The following is a 20,067-nucleotide window of genomic DNA, read 5'->3' on the forward strand; positions in this document are numbered from 1 at the left end:
TCAAAATTAAAAAGTTGGATTCAGCCTTCCAGAAAAATAATGAATTTAGTACTTTAACTACTGTTATCATATTACATTGATCTTAGTGATCAAGCACATTTGATTTTATTGGTGCAACTGTATCATAAGCAGTGACCAAGATAAATAAAATGGTTAATAACATATGGAAGGATGCTCAAAACAAAATAATAAAATGAAAATCAAAATTTGACATAATAGATGGACAGAAATCAGAAAAACATATCCGTTGTTGTAGATTATGGTGAAATGTATGCCATTTGTGGGAGTTTAACTTTCAGAAAATATTTTGAATCAGTTTATTATTTGTCATAAGCAAAAATGAACATGAAGACTGATTGGTTATGACAGAGCAGTTCCACATATAGTTGTTTATTGTATTGGTTCTCATAATACCTGATACTATTTAGGCTGATTTATGGGTCCAACATCAGACATTGAGTCATATTTTTTGTGGATTGCTTAGGGATATATGTTTAATAGTTTTTCTTCATGGTTCTTATGATTATTATACATACTTTTAAGTGGAAAACCGTGGATTCATCCAAAAGGTACTAAAAAAATACATATATAAGTGCATATATTTTGCTGGAATGAGAAAATTGAATAACTAGTAAATCACTGTTTTGGTATAATAGTAATATGCAGTTTTGAAAAAATACTTTGTAGAAATAAAATTATTGATAAGTGAAAAATCATAGAATAGGAGGCACGTTTGTATGTACAAATTGTGTATTTAGGGAAAATGTGTTTTTATATGCATATAAAATACCAAGAAAATGTACAAGTTTATTGGTAATTCTGGAGGGATACACTTTGGCCTATTTTATGACTTTTTTAAAAATCTTTTTTGTTGCTTATTTATTTTCATTTTGTTTAAAAGAGAGACAAAAGCAGATCTTCCACTTTTAGGTTAACTGCTCAAATGCCAGAACAGCTGGAGCTGGGCCAGGCTGAAGCCAGGAGCCTGGAACTCAGTCCAGGACTCCCAGTGGCAGGGACCCAATTACTTGAGCCATGATCTGCTGCCTTCCAGGCTGCACATTAGCAGGTATCTAGAATCAGAAGTAGAGCTGTGATTTGAACTGAGGCACTCCATAATGGGGTGCTGGTGTCCCAAGTGGTATCTTAACTGCTGTCACTGCTGTGACTTTATATATGATGTCTTTAATTTTATTTTTTATGAGCAAGTTTTACAATAACAGCTGTTCAAGGGAAGATCAGAAACCAAATACTTTATAAGATGTATGGGATCATTGCACTACAACTTGACATTAGGCTAATTTAAGTTAGTTGGAACCTTGTTTGGCTAAAGCATATCTTAAATTGGGCTTATCATGGGAGGCCTCAGTGGTTTCATTAGAAGCTCTATTATGTGGTGTGTTTTCTTGATGAGCATTTTACTGTGAAAGTAGTGTATTGCTTTTTCTGAGTTGTATATGCATAATCTTGATGCTTTTCTTTTAAGAACCTTCAACAACTGGTACTGTGTCAAATTATCCAGATGTATTAACAAGGCCTTCTCTCCATCGGAGCCATCTGAATTTCTCCATGTTGGAATCCCCTGCATTACATTGTCAGCCATCCACATCCTCTGCGTTCCCAATTGGCAGTTCTGGATTTTCCCTTGTGAAGGAAATTAAAGACTCTACCTCTCAGCATGAGGATGATAACATCTCAACTACCAGTGGTTTTTCTTCAAGAGCTTCTGATAAAGGTATTCTTGCTGTTTGGTAATAAAATTAGATTTCATGGAATGATTTTTTTCCCAATAGTTTTAATTTTCGTTTTCTTTTTATAAAAATCTAGGGTCTTATAAATGGTGCTATTAATATGCATTACATATTTTTGTTTCAGACATAGCTGTCTCAAAGAACACTTCAGTGCCACCTCTGTGGTCCCCAGAAGCTGAAAGTTCTCATTCACTCTCACAGCACACTGCCACCAACTCAAAAAAACCAGCATTCAATTTGTCGGCTTTTGGAACGCTTTCCCCTGTGAGTACTAACTGGATTGGATTTAATCATATTAGTTATGTTTCTTGCTTACAGTTTGTCATTGTGTTTCTGTGCAGTCACTTGGGAATTCTTCAATCCTTAAAACAAGTCAGCTTGGAGATTCTCCTTTTTATCCTGGGAAAACAATGTATGGTGGAGCAGCAGCTGCCGTAAGACAGTCTAAACAACAAAATACACCGTATCAGGTTAGTGTGAATAGGAAAAGGCTTGATTTTCTTTTTTTTTTTTCCCCCCTTTAACTAGATAGTAAGTTAGACTATCAAAAAGCAATGTTAATTATTATTCAATAAAATGATAATTGGATTACACATTTCAATTTAGGATATGAATATTCTTTTAGGCCTAAGACAACATTTTGTGTGTTAGATGTGTGTGTGTATCTCTTGAGTAGTGTGATAATTTTTTAAATGAGCTATAAATTACACATAGTAGGACTCTGATTAGAATATTTGAATTTTAACAGAGCCCTTGCAGTTGTTTAACCTTCTGCAATAAAAATATTGAACAAACATTTCCATCACTCTAAAACATTTTTTAAAATTCTTTTAAAACTTTTTATTTGTGTTTATTGACAAATAAGAATTGTACATATTTATGAGTACAATAGATTTCAATACATTCATGGATTTTGATGATCAAATTAGGATAATTAGCATCTATCGCTTCATATATTCAAGATTTCTTTGCAGTGTAAGCATTCAGAAGTCTCTTTTAGCTATTTAAAGCAATACGTTATTGTTAACTATTATTACCCTGCTGTACAATAGGACACCAACAGGATTGTTTTTACAATAAAGAAAGAAACTACTTTTTAATTCAATAAAAGTAAACCTTTCTGAGAAAATTAACTTTGAAGAAGAACCCAAGAATGCTGTGTCTTTTGTGAGCACTTAGACATTACTATACAGTTTATGAAACAGATAGTATCTTCCACTTAATACATTAAAACAAAGTAAATCTTCATGAACAAGTTTTACTATCAACTCTCAATCCAGCTCTTTAAGAACAGAGGTCCTACATGGGAAGTTAGTGCACAGTGACTCCTGTTAATTTAAAAATTAACACTCATATGTATGATGTCAGTGATCCCTGAGGCTCTTGACATGAGCTGCCTAGGCTGTGGAAGCCTTTTGAATCCACTAACTCCTTCTGTATTTAGACAAGGCCATAAGCAAAGTGGAAGTTCTCCTCCCTTCAGGGAAAAGTACATCCTTCTTTCATGACCACTTCTTTCCCCTGGGGTCTTACCCACAGAGGTCCTACACTTAGGACACTCTGCACAGTGTTTTGGCTTTCATGCCTTTAGTGCTCTCATGGATTTTTCAGCCAGACCAGAATGATGATTCTGAGGTCAGAGTGCTGTGTAAAGTGATTGTCATTCTGAGTTTACTTTACAGACTGCTTCCCATGTTGGAGCATTCACTCCTTTTTACTTTATTACCAAACATTTAATCCTATTTAAATGATCACTTTAACACTTAATCCTATCTATATGATCCCTTTATCTACTTTTCCTATCCCTATGATCACTTTAACACTCAAAATGCTAGCTTTTTTTTTTTTTTTAAGATTTTTATTTATTTACTTGAAAGAGAGAAGCAGTGACAGAGAAATAGAGAGAGAAAGTCTTCCATCTTCTGGTTCACTCCCCAGATGGCCCGATTTTCATCCATTTTGAGTGGATTTTTATGTAAGGTGTAAGTAGGGGTCTTGCTTCATTCCTCTGCATGTGGAGATCCAGTTTTCCCAGCACCATTTGTGAAGAGACTGTCCTTGCTCCAGGGATTGATTTTAGCTCCTATGTTGAAGATAAGTTGGTTGTAGATGCTTGGATTGATTTCTGGAGTTTCTGTTCTGTTTCATTGGTCCATTCATCTATTTTTATATCATTTCCAGGCTGTTTTGATTATGACTTCCCTGTAGTATGTCTTGAAATGTGGTATTGTGATGCCTTCGACTTTGTTTTTGTTGCATAAAATTGCTTTAGCTTTTCCGGATCTCCTGTGTTTCTATATGAATTTCAGCATCTAAAACGTTACTTCTTACAGCTTGTAGTCAGAAACCTCTTCCTCCTCACTCTCTGGCAATCACTTGTTTATTTATTTAGTTTAAAAGATTGATGGGGGCTGGCGCTGTGGCGCAACAAGTTAACGCCCTGGCCTGAAGTGCCGGCATCCCATATGGGCACCGATTCAGGTCCCAGCTGCTCCACTTCCTGTCCAGCTCTCTGCTATGGCCTGAGACATAGCCGTGGAAGATGGCCTAAGTCCTTGGGCCCGTGCATCTGCGTGGGAGACCCAGAAGAAGCTCCTGGCTTCAGATCAGCGCAGCTCCGGCTGTTGTAGCCATCTGGGGACTGAACCAGCGGATGGAAGACCCCTCCCCCTTTCTCTTTCTCTCTCTCTCTCTCTGCTTCTCCTCTCTCTGTGTAGGTCTGATTTTCAAATAAATAAAAATAAAAAAAAGAACTAAAAGCTGATTTTTAAAAATTTATTTATCTATTTATTTATTTATTTATTTGAAAGACAGTTACAGAGAGGCAGAGCAAGAACTTTTTGCCTATGCCAGTGTCTTTCAGGATTTCCTCTTTCATTAATAATTTGTAGTATGTAAGACTTTGAATATATTTTGTTAGATTTATAGCTAAGTATTTTATGTTATTTGGCATTAGTCAAGAATAGGCTGAAGCGTCCGTCTATTCAGTACATTGAGTTCATAGTTAAAATTCCTTCCAGCTAAAAACTTTTAGGTTCATATAGCTTCTCTGGTGAATTCTACCTAACATAATTACAATTTTTTAAGATTTACTTATTTGAATGGCAATCTCTCTCCCTCATTTTCTCTCTTTCACACACACGCACATGCACACACACCCCTTTCACTCACTGATTCATTGCCCAAAAAGCCACAATGGCCAGGACAAGGCCAGACTGAACGCAGGAGCCAGGAACTCAGTCTGGGTCTCCATTTAGGTGACAGGGGCCCAAGCACTTGGACTGCCTTCCACTGCCTTTCTAGGTGTATTAGCAGCCAGGGCTCAAACTAGCATTCATATGGCATGCTGATATCTTAGGCAGTGGCTCAATAAATGTACTCTGTCACAACACTGACCCCCTACCCAACATTTAAGAGTGAAATCTTACCAATACTTTTTTTTTAATTAGAGATTTTTTTATTTTATTTGGAAGGTAAGTTAGAGGAAGAGACCGAGAGGGATATTCTATCCCTAGAATGGCTGCAACGACTGGGGCTGGGCCAGACCAAAACCAGGAGCCATATCTAGATTTCCTGTGTGGGTGCAGGGGCCCAAGGACTTCGACATTTTCCACTGCTTTTCCCAGGCATGTTAGTAGGGAGCTGGATGGAAAGTAGAGCAGCCAGTACTGGAACTGGTGCCCATATGGGATGCTGATGCAGTGGGCAGCATGTAACCTGGTGCACCACAGTGCTGGGTCTGAAATTATGCCAAGTCTATACAAACACTTCAAATTGTGAAAGGTGGGGAAACACATTTTATGATTTATAACGTTACCTTTTTTTTTTTTTAACTCTTATTTAATATAAATTTCCAAAATACAACTTTTGGATTATAGTGGCTTTTCCCCCCCATAACCTTCCTCTCACCTGCAACCATCCCATCTCCCACACCCTCTCTCATCCCATATAACGTTACCTTAATAGCAGAGTCAGACAAGGATGTTATGAGAAATTACAAATATTCTTCATGAGTTATAGATGAATATTCTCTACAAAATGTTTGTAAATTGAGTCCAATAAGTATAGAAAGGAAAGGAAGCTATTTTTTTTTTTTTTTTTTTTTTTTAGATTTATTTTATTTATTTGAAGGACAGAGTTACAGAGAGAGGTAGAGACAGAGAAAGAGAGGTCTTCCATCTGCTGGTTCACTCAGTAGGTAGCCACAACGGCTGGAGCTGTGCTGATCCGAAGCCAGGGGTCAGGAGCTTCTTCCAGGTCTCCCACATGGGTGCAGGGGCCCAAAAACTTAGGCCATCTTCTACTGCTTTCCCAGGCCATAGCAGAGAGCTGGTTCAGAAGAGGAGCAGCTGGGACTCAAACTGGCACCTATATGGGATGCTGGTGCTGCTGGCTGGGGCTTTAACCCACTGTGCCACAGTGCCAGCCCCCACTATGTCATGATTAAGGAGAGTTTATCCTGGGAATGCAAGATTGGTTCAGCATTTGTGCATGTTAATTTATGTGTAAAAATTTGACAAAAATCAGCATAATTTCATGATAAAAATTTTTAGTAAACCTACATGTAGAAAACTCACTCGATCTGATAAAGTATATCTACAAAAAAAATTATCAGCTAGTGTCATACTTAATAGTGGAAGACTGAATAATGTCTCTGAGACAGGGAAGAGAGCTGGGATGTCTGCCACTGTACAATGTCATCCTGCAGATACTGGCCAGTTCAGTAGGCATGAGAAAAAGATACAAGACAATACAGTTTGTAAAGGAAGAAATAACATCATTCCTGTTCATAGATAATATACCTATCTAAGAAGAAAATCCCAAGAAACTGTCCAAAAAAGCTACTAGAACTAGGTTACTATTGAGTTTGGCAAGGTCAGACTATGACAGTGTATACAAATAGTTGTATTTGTGTACAGATATCAGCAGCAAGCATTCAGAAATTGAGTAACTTTTTAAAAATATCAATGTAAGGTAAGTAGCATCATTCTGTGCCCTTTTTTCCCCCTGTTGAGGAATATTTTATGTGTATGTTGCTGTGATGCTTTTATTGTACTTTTATAGATTTTGACATTTTATTTATTTGTTTTTTAAAGGTTTATTTATTTGAAAGTCAGAATTAGAGAGAGGAAAGGCGGGGTGGGGGTGTCTTCCATCTGATGGTTCACTCCCCAATTGGCCGCAATGGCTGGAGCTGTGCCAGCTGAAGCCAGGAGCCTCTTCCAGGTCTCCCATGCGGGTGCAGGAGCCCAAAGACCTGGGTCATCCTTCACTGCTTTCCCAGGCTAAAGCAGAGAGCTGGATTGGAAGTGGAGCAGCTGGTCTTGAACTGGCACCCATATGGGATTCCCGTGCTTTAGGTCAGGACATTAACCTGCTGTGCCACAGCGTGGGCCCTAATTTTGACATTTTAAAGATAAAAGAGAATAAATGAAATGCATGTAGACTTTGGAGAGGGAATTCTTGCTAAGATGACAGTCCATGACAAATACAGGAGTGATTGAAATGAATATGTTTGGTTTGTCTTTAGTTACCTGGCATCCTGATTAACAGTAATTGAAAAGTTTATTTCAAATTGTATTACTAAGGAGAGTATTTTATTACAGGAGGAAATGTTAACTGAATGTTGGAGTCACACAGGGATCTGTTCTAAAAGCTTAAGCTGGATCATTATTTTTTACATTAAAAATTACATTATAAAGTTTTTTTTTTTTTTAATTGAAAAAGGTTTATTTATTTGACAGAGTTACAGAGAGGGAGAGAGGGAGAGGTCTTCCATCTGATGGTTCACTCCCCAGTTGGCCGCAACAGGTGGAGCTGTGCGGATCTGAAGCCAGGAGCTTCTGGGTCTCCCTCGTGGGTGCAGGAGTCCGAGGACTTGGGCCGTCTTCTACTGTTTTTCCAGGCTATAGCAGAGAGATGGGTCAGAAATGGAGCAGCTGTGACTCGAACCAGCAGCCATATTTGATGCTGGCACTGCAAGTGGTGGTTTTACCCGCTATGCCCCAGTACCGGCCCCTGGATCATGTTTTTAAACTTACCATTGTTAAAATGGTTCAGCATGTTAGTAGAAGTTAGAATGATGCTTTTTTTTTTTGTAAGATTTATTTTTTTGAGAGGCAGAATTACAGAGAGCTGCAGCAGAGAGAGGGAGAGAGAGATCTTCCATCAGCTGGTTCACTCTCCAAATGGCTGCAATGACCGGAGCTGGGCCTTTCTGAAGCCAGGGGCCAGGAGCTTTTTCCTGGCTCCTACGCAGGTGCAGAGGCCCAAAAACTTGAGCCATCTTCTGCTTTCCTAGGCCATAGCAGAGAGTGGGATCGGAAGTGGAGTGGCTAGGACTTGAACTGGCACCCATATGGGATGCTGGCACTGCAGGCAGCGTCCTTACCTAATACACCATAGCACTGGCCCCCATGCAAGCCTTTAATTCATAAAATAATTCAAGTATGTTCCTACTACTTTCTTGTATATCTGTGTATGTGTACACAAATTTTTTTTAAAGAGGCAGTCTATGTGTTCATGTTGTGTGTGCTTATTTGTTTGTTTGTTTATTTTAGAGGTAGAGAGTATGTGCTCCCATGTGCTGGTTCACTCTCCAAATGCAGTAGCCTTGTTAAAGCCAGGATCCAGGAACACACAATCCATGTCTCTCACTTGACCTGTCAGTGCTGCCTCCCAGGCTCTGCATTAACCAGAGCCAGAATCTAACCCAGGCACTGTGATGTGAGACACAGGCATTTTAGCTAGAATCTTAGCTGCCAGGGTTATAATACCCACCTCTGGTCTGTAGTTTTTAATGTTGAGTCCTAATATCCTCTTAGAATCTTTTTTAACACAGCCTTCCAAATATTTATAATTTCTTTTCTAGAATGTTAGAGCTGGGACATATGTTAAGTCCTGGCTACTCTGCTTCCAATTCAAATCTCTACTGGCATGCCTGGGAAAGCAGAGGAAGATTGCCCAAGTACTTGGGCCCCTGCTGCCCATTTGGAAGACTAGGATAGAGTTCCTGGTTCCCAGGTTCAGCTCTGCCCAGTTCTGGCCATTGTGGCCATTTGGGGAGTGAACTGAGAGAACCGACAGAATGAAGATCTCTTTGTAACTGACTTTCAAATAAATAAATAAATCTTAACAAAAAACTAGCTTTACCAGCACTCCTAATGGGCACCAAATTCTTAATAAAACTATTGCGGAATACTACACCTACTCTGAAAATACAATAACTTTGGTTAATGATAGAGGAACATAAAGTAGCTATTATGATTTGGTTTCAGATGAGGTGTTTATAAAAAAGTAGATTGTATTTTGGTTTTGAAAATCTTTTCCCTTTAACCATTACCAGGTTACTTGGTTTTGTGGTAGCCACATGGTTATTGGAATGTTATACATTCTTGAGAAAATGAGATGTTTTCATTGAGTTTTATAAGCGCTATTAAAGAGTACTTGTGTGTTGATAAGTTCTTTTCCTTCACACTAATTTTAAGAAAGTTAAGACATGGCCCAATTACTTTAATATGTTCTTTTTTCTTATTAATATGAATAAGTCATTGGTATTCAGATTTGTTAAATTTATGTTGTAGTGGAATCTACAATCTCTTTGTTTAGTTATCTTGAAAATTACTCTAAATGTTCTGTAAGACCCAGGATAACTGATAACTCAGTTCTCATTAACTTAAAAGTTTATTTAAATAACTGGGATAAGTGGATCAAGCTAATGCTAGCACTTTTACCTATTAACCATTATCCTCACATAATATAATTGGCAAATCTTTCTTCTGGGTGGTGCATGATGCTATGTGATCACTCTTTTTCATTATAAAGTAATTCCTCAGGCAAAGAATTAGATTTTTGGTGGAGGCATACAAAAAAATTGAACTTTTAATGACATCTTCCTGAGTTAAGTTACTGATAACTCATCAATCTTATTTCACTTTGGACACTAATTCTATGTTGTGAGTATTTTCATTGAATTCATATGTGCCTGAGATTTAACACTGGAACAAATAATGTAAGGTTTTTACTTTTTAGGCACCAGTCAGAAGACAGATGAAAGCTAAGCAACTTAATGCACAATCTTATGGTGTGACCAGTTCAACAGCTCGACGAATATTGCAGTCTTTAGAGAAGATGTCAAGCCCGCTAGCAGTAAGTTTTTAAAGTCACAAATACAGAAGTATAACAAAATCTGAGTTTAGTGAAAACACTTAATTTTGTTATTATATCAAATAATAAATTCTGTTATTAACAGGATGCAAAAAGAATTCCATCTGTTGTTTCTTCTCCTTTAAATTCTGTAAGTTGACTTTTGAACATTTTTATATATGAGAGTTGTATTTTTCAGTTTCCCATCTGTTTTCTGATAGTATTTTGCTTTTTTTTTTAGCCTCTTGATAGGAGTGGGATAAATATCTCAGATCATCAGGCTAAAAGCCAAAAGGTAAGACTTCTTCCGTGTTAGCTGTTTACAGTGTCAGCAATTTAGTTATATTTAAAGTTAACAAGAACACAAATTGGATTTAGTTGACAGTCATTAGGGAATTTTTTTTGTTTGTTTTGTGTTTTTTACAGGCAGAGTGGACAGTGAGAGAGAAAGAGACAGAGAAAGGTCTTCCTTTTGCCGTTGGTTCACTCTCCAATGGCCTCTGCGGTCGGGGCATCTCGCTGATCCGAAGCCAGGAGCCAGGTGCTTCTCCTGGTCTCCCATGAGAGTGCAGAGCCCAAGCACTTGGGCCATCCTCTACTGCACTCCCGGGCCATAGCAGAGAGCTGGCCTGGAAGAGGGGCAACCGGGACAGTATCTGGCTCCCCGACCGGGACTAGAACCCGGTGTGCCGGCGCTGCAGGCGGACAATTAGCCTATTGAGCCGTGGCACTGGCCAGGGAATATGTTTTAAAATAAAACTCTTTTACTTGGACATGATAGCCTCTTCTGAGGGTCTCTGCAAGATTCTATTTGTATAGTAGATGACAAATTTTGTTATTTGGTATTTTCCATCTTCAGGTTCTTGACAGCCTTTAAGGCTTAATTTTTACCTTTTGATAAATAGTGATATGAGTGAACAAAGCTTGAAGTGTTTAATATTTAGAAGTTCAGTGAATTAAACCCTAAAGGAACTGAGTGATTTTTTTTTTTTCAACTTTCCTCATTAACCAACAGTATGTCAAATCTGTTGTGTATATTAGAATGTCAATTTGACACATCTTTGAACAGACAGCCAAAATACTCTTGTAAGATATTGGAGCTGATACAAAATATATAGATTGTATATTGAAGGCCTTTTACTGCATCCTGTTTGGTTCAGATTAGCTTTGAAGGTTACTATGGGAAAAATGAAATGTTTGATAGTTTGGGTTAAGAAAGATACCTTTTTTGATATATAAGTATTTATGGATGATTAAGTATATTTCAGGCAAAGCAGACTCATGGATCCTTACTTTTTTTTGGGGGGGGGGTGTTTATTCAAAAGACAGTTACAGAGAGAAATCTTCTATCTGCTAGTTCACTTCCCAGCTGACTGCCACAGCTGGGGCTGGGCCAGGCCAAAGTTGGGAGCCTGGAACTCCATTTCCATCCTGGTCTCCCATGTGGGTAGCAGGAGCCCAAATACTTGGGCCATGCATGTTCTTCTGCTTTCCTAGGTACATTGGAAGGGAGCTGAGTCAGATTTGAGAGTGGAGCAGCTAGGACTTGAACTAGCACTCATGGGAGGGCAGCATCACAGCTTAACCCACTGCACAACAATGCTGGACTCCTGGATCCTTACTTGTGAAAGCATTTATTCTAACACCGAATTCCCTAAAAGTAATTATTAAAATTGTAATTGAATTAATTACAGGTACACATATAAGTTATTAGTAAATTGTAATTATTGTTACTGAAATTCTGATACAGAGGAAAATAAAAATGGCTTTTGGAAGAGTATGGCTTCTCAGTTTTAGAATTATCTAGATGTTTATAATTAAACGAGGGAATCTTCTGTTGGTTTCCATTAATGGGATTAATTTGTTGGCTTTTCTTAGATCCTCATTTATATCAGATTATTTGAAAAGTAAATTTTTTAAATTGTGCCATAATTCTAATAAAATTTTTTCTAGAGGTTCAGTATTGTATCAATAACAGCTTATTTAACATGGTGTAAGAGAATAAAAAGGGCAGGATATAATGTAATTCATATTTCATGGATGTAATTCCAACACTCTACAAAGTAGATTATCCTTGAGTGGTTGGGCTACACTTGTGATGAGGATTTGGGGAAGAGCTATAAACTACACAGAGCCTTTTTGCCCTGAAAAGCAATGCTAACAGCTGCTCTGGGATGAAAGGACTCTGTTCATAGTGTTACATTCTTGGACAGAGTGGTTTTTGGCTTTATAGTGATCTTACATCATCAGGAGTTTTACTGTGTTTTAGTGGAGCAAAGGACCATTAATAAAACATTTGTGTACTTAGTGAAATCAGTTCATTTCAGAATCTGGATGCCGTTTTTTGATTGATTATTAAATAACAAGGGCAGGGGATCAACTTGGAGAAGAATTTGCTCACATTTAAGGAATTAAAATATTTGATAACTAGTTTAAAAATATCTTTTTGCAGCTAAAGAAAATATATTCAGTAGTTTCAGGGACATGGTGACGTCAGTTTTAGTGCATATATTTAAAATCATCTTATAGAAACTTTATTTGTGGAACTATTTTGAATATAGTTCTATTTTATATGTATGCATATGTGGAATAAATTCTGTTTATAAGTCCAATTTCGAACTGTGTATGTTTATAAATAAATGTGTGCATAAATATATGTACATATATATGTATATATCCTTGGTTCTGTTACTAATTTTTTCTTAGTGTTTATGTCCTTTATTCCTCTAGATCACATTAGCTGTTGTTAAATAATATTTAGATATGAGTTACTGACATATTCAAAAATACATGTTTGTCTTTGATTTCTATTTACTTATGTAAGGTGGACTCTCAGTATCCCCCAGTGCAAAGACTTATGACCCCAAAGCCAATTTCTGTAGCTGCAAATCGAACTGTTTATTTTAAACCATCTCTGACCCCATCTGGTGAACTAAGGAAGATTAATCAAAGAATAGATAAAAGGCACAGTGTGAGTATATGTTTATATTTACCAGCTTTGAGTATCAATTGTAATGAGTTAAGAGAGCAATTAATGTAAATACAAGTATTCTATCATTGTAGTCTGGCAACTATATAATACATACATTTTGTGAATTATTTGTGATTGTGAATCAGTATACCTTTAAAACAGCTCTTGTTTAGTAAACACTAGTATATACTCACTATGTGTGTTAAGAAATTTTTCGAGATTTTCTTTGTCACTGTCTTGATTGTGGTATTGTGTTTGAAATCCTCCCCTGTCCCCCACAATATACTTACTTATTTGAAAGGCAGTGTTAGAGTGAGATACCTTCCATCTGCTGGTTCAGTGTCCAAATGGCCAAAACAGCCAGTTTTGGACCAGGCCAAAGCCAGGAGCCTGCGACTCCATCGGAGTGCCCCGCATGAGTGGCAGGGGCCCAAGCACTTAGGTCTTTTTCTGCTGTCTTCCCTGATACATTAGCAGGTAACTAGATAGGTTGTGGAACCTGTGCTCATTTAGAATGCTGGCCCCAAATTTTAATTCTCTAATGTTAGTCCATGTGTAAATTTTTTTTATGATTGACTTTTTTAAGGATTTATTTATTTACTTGAAAGGCAGAGTTACAAAGAGGCAGAGAGAGAGACAAAAGTCTTCCATTCACTGGTTCACTCCCTAGATGGCTGTAATGGCTTCAGTTGTACCGATCTGGAGCCAGGAGCTTCTTCTGGGTCTCCCACGTGGGTGCAGGGGCCCAAGGACTTGGTGCATCTTCCACTGCTTTCCAGGCCATAACAGAGAGCTAAATCAGAAGTAGAGCAGCTGGGATTCAAACTAGCACCCATATGGAGTTGCCGACAGTACAGGTGGCAGCTTTACCCTCTATGTCACAGCGCCGGCCCCTATGATTGATTTTTTTGAACCAGGATCCAAGCTTTGCTTTTGGTGTTGCTTTTCTAGATCTCAAAACCTCACACAGTTTGTATTGAGATGATTCACATAACTGTACAATTTAATTTACCTATTTAAGCTTACTGTTTGGTAGTTTAATGTGTGTTTACAGAGTTGTTCAGCCATCACTGTAGTTAATTTTGGGATATCTTTATCATCATCTCTTCCACTGCCTCCCCAAACCTCCTGCACATTAGCAGTCACTTGCCAGTTCTCATGGGTGGCAGGGTCCCATGTTTTGCAAGAAAAATGTTAAGAATACCATATATTTCACTCCATTTGCTTTTTTTCTTTTTCTGTTTCCTACAAAGAATTCTTCTACATAATGCATAATAGTAATCAAAACTAGAAATTTAACATTGGTGCTCTTATCTAGATGTTAATCTGGATGTTATTTTGATGTTGCTAACTGTCTCAAAAGATAAACTTTCAATGTTGTGTCCTGCAATTAGTTATCCTGTCTCTGTCTCCTTTTAGTCTAGAATAGTTCCTTGTTTGCTTTTGTGTGTATATAAATATGTGTGTGTCTTTGTGTGTTATGTATGTATTTCACTGTACTGATTTTTTTTGTTGTTGTTGTTAAGATTTATTTATTTGAAAGAGTTACAGAGAGAGAGAGAGACAGGTCTTTGATCTGTTTGTTCACCCTCCAAATGGCCACAAAGGCAGGAGCAGGACCAGATGGGAGCCAGGAGCTTCTTTCAGGTCTCCCATGTGGGTGCAGGGGCCCAAACATTTGCCATCCTCTGCTGCTTTCCCAGGCACATTAGCAGGAGCTGGATCGGAAGTGGAGCAGCCGGGACTTGAACCGCTGCCCCTATGGGATGCTGGTGTTGCAGGCGGCGGCTTTCCCCGGTATGCCACTTCGCCGGACCCAACACTGATATTTGAAGAGTCTAAGCCCGTTATTGTATTGTGTTGTGCAATTTGGGTTTGTTTCCCCATGTTTTCATCACAGTTACGTGCTTTTGGCAGTAATGCCACTGAAATGATGATGAGCTCTTCACTGTTGAGGAGGCACATAACTGTTACTTTGTCCCATTACTGGTAGAGTGATCATAAGTTAATGTGTGGGAGTCTTTGTACAGTCATTTTACCATTTGTAATTAGTATCTAATGAGAATAAAACTCTGAAACTGTATCTTTTCAATACATGAGTATTAACATTGATGATTCTTGCCTGAATCTTGCCAGGTGGTGGTTTTCTAATCCACCTGCTACTTGTACATTCATTAGTTGGCTTTCTACTGTAAGAGAGTTTTGCTTTATTTATATATTTATGTATCTTCTTGTTTAATGTCAGTTTGAATTCTTAAATTCAGTAGATTATAATTTCTGTTAATGGCATTATATATTTTATATAATATATATAATATATATAATATATATATTAGTGTTCAAATTACCTCTTATTTTGCCTTGGGCTGGTTCCTATGTCCTTTAATATTTTTTATTAAATCTAAATTGAATTTATTAAATCATTTTTGGAGTACCTGTTCATTTGCTATTGTAGGATAATTCCAGCTCATCTTGTGCATTTTCTGCCTTCCCTCTACAATCAGCCATTTCTTCAAGGAACCTTGATTGTTTTCAGTGGAGGGACTTTTAAGTTTTGAAAGATCATTTCAAAAATACCATTGTAACTTTGTGTATTAAATAGTTCATAAAGAGAGATACATAAAAGTCCCTTTGTGGCTATTGTGTTAACTTTGTATACTTACATTTTGTTTAGAGGTATGGGTGTACTCAATGACATTCCTGCACTAATTTTGATTATCATTGAGAAAGCAGAGTCTAACTTGTAAATTCAAGATTTCATTAATTTAAAAAGCATCAAATTTCCCATTCCAAATACTAACATTCTTACAAAGAAGGGTAGTTTTAAGAAAACTAAGACACATAAGCATGTAAAATATGGTTTTTCCCCCCCAGATTGGACGTGAAAAAAACATGACATCAGGACAAAGTGGGGAACAACAGGAAAGGTAATGCCGTTTCACATAGAATTGTACTAAACATTTAATTTGGGCTCATATTTGATTTAGGGATACATTTTTTTGAAGATTTAAGATGATTAACATGTAGAAATTTTATACAAATAGCCTGTCAATTTTAAAATCACATTTAGCTGAATAATTTATAATGTTCATTAGTGTAACAAGTTATATTCCAGAATAATACATTACTTAATTTTCTTTTTACTTGCTAGTGGCTTTTCATACCCAGATCTTAGTATGCCAGCAGCCAATGGTTTATCTTCTGGAGTACGTGGTGGAGGTGGCAAGATGAGACGAGAGAGAACACGTTTTGTTGGTTCTAAACCTCCAGAAGAGGAAGAGGTAGGATTTATATACTTAAAACTATGAGGTTTATTAAAAGCTGTGAGTTTGTGGTGGTAAGGGGAAGTTAGGAGGTGTGGCATTTGGGGAGCCCCTGAGCAAGGATAATGCACCATTGAAACGGTCCCTTGGGTGCCAGAAAACTAAATCTCTTACCTTAAATTTCTTGAGTGTCATTAAAAAAAAGAAGTAAGAGCAAAACTCCTTTATTCAAGTAAGTGAATTGCATTTGAAATTATTTGACCCTTCGGGTATTACTGTCGTTTTGTTCTTTTTGTAGAAATATATATAAAATATGCAATATGTAATAAAGGTATGTATATGATAATATGTCATTAGAAGTATATGTAATAAATATATGTATATTATGTCATTAGAAGTTATATATAAAATGGATTATATATTTAAGATGGATTAATGCCATACGCTTCACTCGTGGGATTTCTCCTTTTTTGCGTGTGATTTGTGTTGTAAAAGATTACAGTAGGTCACTTTAACTGCTATACGTTTATCCAGTATGAAGGTTTACTAAACTGCAGTTAGTCCATTCTGCTGTCAGAGCACATTTGGGTTGATTCTCATTACCTGTTAAAATGAATATATATACACTTTTCCCTCTGGACATGTGCAGTATTTTCTTTAGGATATTTACCTAGGAATCAAGTTGTTGGGTTACGTGGATTGGTATATAGTTTTCAGTGTATTAGATGATGCAGTGTTGCCCGAAGTAGTTTTGTAATTTGACACTTCTGTGTGATAGTAGATCTATTTTTTCTTTATCCAGAAAACCAGTACTTGATTTTTCAATTTTTCCCAATATGGTGGATGTGACATGGTGTGCCATTGGAGTTCTGTATATTTTTAATTTGTATTTTCAGCCATGCTGGATCATTTAAAGTTTTAGTTTCTTAAAACACTTCTCTTGACTATGTACTCATATTTTGATTGAAGTTATTGGGTGTGTTGTGTGAGTTTCTTCATATGTCTTAGTTTTTAGGGTTGGTGAATGTGGGAGGCCCTTTTCAGTTTTTTCTCCTTTTAGTTATAAGTAGCCTTGCCAATTACAGAATGATGATTTCTTTGGCAGTTTGGACTTTTTCTGCCTTACAGCCTTTCTTGCCAGTGAAACTTGGGGAGATGTTGAGGCTGGAGGCTCTGTCTTTCCCTTAGGTTCTGCTGTCACTTTGCTAGAGTTTTGTGAAGGGAAAGAATTCATTGGTATATTCTGCCATCTTGAAAAAAAGACTTCAGACTTGAATGACATTGATGTATACGGTATTTAATGTTTTCTAATTTTTGTAGCAAACCAGTTTTCTTTTGTTAAAGTTCTTTGCATAGACTTCATTAATTACACTTTAGAAAAGATCTTAAGCTGAAGCTTTGTTTTGTATTTACCTTAAATTTTGCTGTCAGATGTGCTTAGTGTGATTGTGGGACACATTTGATTGTATTAATTGATTTATTTTTGCTCTTTCTGTATGCTAACTGTGGAGAGTTTTATCAAAATTTACACCTCCCCCACCATGTCTTTATCACAGGACTCCTCCTTTCTCTTGCTCCCCACCCCCATTTTCAGCCAACAGCCAACTGCCAGTTTCACATCCCAGTATGCCTCACCCAACCCCTCCCATCTCTCTTCTGTTCTACTCTGGAGTTAAAATCTCTACATTTCTGAGGGAAGAGGTGCGAATGCAATGGCTGCCCCAGATTTTTAGACTGCTCTGTAGTTTTTACAGATAGACTAGGTTTAGATACATACTTCAGTAGTTATTTGAACACAATGCTGCCTTTTTGTTTCAGGGGTTGAGTATGTTTAGACCACTAGCTGTTAGTTATAGTGGTAATTTTTACTGAAATATTGAAGAATCATCTTGTGAGTATTTTAATAGGCCTTTATATCAAGTATCTTCAGGAAGGTCAAATGGAAGAAATTTATTTTTAACAGAATGTAAACAGGTTATGCTAATTTCAGATACTGTTGCTACTCAGCAGAAACTTGATGTATTTCCATTCACTAAACTTGAGGTTAATAGCATTCTATATTTAAAATAACCTGTTTTGCAGTAAGGTAATGAGTGTGTTCTAACAATCATTTTGTCTGAGATTTCAGAATCTATGAGGGTTGTAGTTGCCAAACATACTGGCATTTTGCTTCTGTGGTGATACCAGCCTTTTTTAATAATTGAAAAATTCATTGACACAGAATAGATAAGCAGTATATATAAAAATGAGTTTGGGAAGATTGTATCTTTTCCTATTGTTATATACATTCTGATCACTTAAATTAGCTGAGTTACCTTGGTCAAGTTAACCTCTTTGTACTTCCTCAATTTCCTTATCTGCAAAATCAGAAAAGGAATTAATACATTAAGCTTATGTTTGTTGAATGTCTGCCACTTAATAGCTGTATGATATTAGGCCATATACTATCTGCCAAAATTTCTTTGTCTTATAACAGTATCTGTCTCATGTGAGATAGTTCTTGTAAAGATATTAACAAAGTATTTGATGATTGGTGTGTTCAGAAAACTTGACTGATGCGTTCAACTCTAGGTGTCTTAGCAGAATTATTATTTTATTATTTTTTGTTTTCCCTCTTAGTAGGACTCATGTAAGACCTACTAAGTCAAACTGTTGGGGAGTCAGAATAAAATTGTAGAATTTGTTCAAAGCCAATAACATAAAGAAGCAGTTTAACCACATGTGTGGCTTAATGAGTTGATGTTATATAATAGCTTATATATAATTGATGTTTCCAGGGCTTTAAAGACAAGAAAATAAGTCTAGATGTTGGAGAGGAGGAAACTTCTCTATGGAAATAGCCAGATGCATCCTTTGTTTACCCTCTCCCCCAGTTGTTAGGACAAATTTCAAGCATATGAAATGTTGGAAGGATTATACAGTGAGTAGGTATCTGCAGCCTTAGATTCTAACATTTTGTTATATTTATCAAATATCCATCCTTTTGGTGGGAGAGTACTTTTCAAAATAAGTTGAAGACATACACTTTATAAACCCCAATTACTTCAGCATACATAGTATGAGCTAGAACTAAATATTTGTTTTTTAATTCAGTAAAAATTTACATATCATGAAACATAATATTCTTAGGTATATCTTTTAATGAATTTGACAGATGCTTTCACCTGTTTAACATGAGCCCCTAGTGAGATATAGATCATTTCCATCACCCCAGAAAGTTCACTGATGGGCCTTCCTAATCAATTCATATCACCTTCTACCCTGGAAGCAATCGCTGTCTTCATTTTTCATGTATTCATTTTGTTTGTTCTGGAACTTTATTTAGATACGGTTCACATATGTGTGTGTGTGTGTGTGTAAGCTTTCTGGCAATAGATTCTTAGTTTTACTTTATATGAAGTATCTTTATTTTGCCTTTGATTTTTGGTCAGCCTTATTGAGGTGTGTTATATACAGTAAGCTGCATCCATTTGAAGTATTCAAATTGTGTCAGCTGGTAGTAAACTTACTAGAACTCATACTATCTTCTGTGTAGTAGGCAGATGTTGCAACTCTGGTTTTGTTTAATTACTTGGTATCTGTCTTACACTTGTGTAGACTGTAGGTCTACAGGTGCTTTGGATGATTCATGTGTAGACCCTGAAACTCCCCTTCTGTGAGTCTTCATTCCTGCATCTCCCCTAATTTTCTAGCTGTTCTGGTCACCTCTGATTGTCCTCAAATCCATCAACTACAAGGTTTGCAGTTTTCTGTCAGAATTTCAACTTGCTGGTGGCGTTAGCTTATGAAGAGCTGAGGAAGCTCACTTACTCCCTTCTCCTCTTCTTAGTCTCCTTTCTAGTAAACACTTTCTGCTTGCTTTGGTTGCTCTCTAGTGTTTACAGATGGTTGCTTTTTGTATTTTTCCAGTTTATAGTTATCTATTATAGCACTGGTC

General features: G+C 36.9%; 1 protein-coding gene across 3 annotated transcripts in view; it reads left to right on the forward strand.

Annotated features, from left to right (window-relative positions):
- The window catches only part of NUP153 (nucleoporin 153), a 70,627-nt gene that overhangs the window by 22,424 nt on the left and 28,136 nt on the right, over positions 1-20,067 (forward strand). For 2 of the 3 annotated variants that reach the window (XM_062185412.1, XM_062185410.1), the window contains exons 3-11: positions 1,487-1,735; positions 1,876-2,015; positions 2,093-2,221; positions 9,783-9,899; positions 10,003-10,047; positions 10,138-10,191; positions 12,721-12,867; positions 15,742-15,794; positions 16,019-16,148. In XM_062185412.1, the coding sequence (XP_062041396.1) occupies positions 1,487-1,735; positions 1,876-2,015; positions 2,093-2,221; positions 9,783-9,899; positions 10,003-10,047; positions 10,138-10,191; positions 12,721-12,867; positions 15,742-15,794; positions 16,019-16,148 (1,064 nt within the window). The remainder of the gene's footprint in view (positions 1-1,486; positions 1,736-1,875; positions 2,016-2,092; positions 2,222-9,782; positions 9,900-10,002; positions 10,048-10,137; positions 10,192-12,720; positions 12,868-15,741; positions 15,795-16,018; positions 16,149-20,067) is intronic. The other variant, XM_062185413.1, reaches the window with a different exon arrangement.

Source organism: Lepus europaeus, chromosome 3 (genome assembly GCF_033115175.1).
Source record: "Lepus europaeus isolate LE1 chromosome 3, mLepTim1.pri, whole genome shotgun sequence".
Classification (NCBI taxonomy): domain Eukaryota; kingdom Metazoa; phylum Chordata; class Mammalia; order Lagomorpha; family Leporidae; genus Lepus; species Lepus europaeus.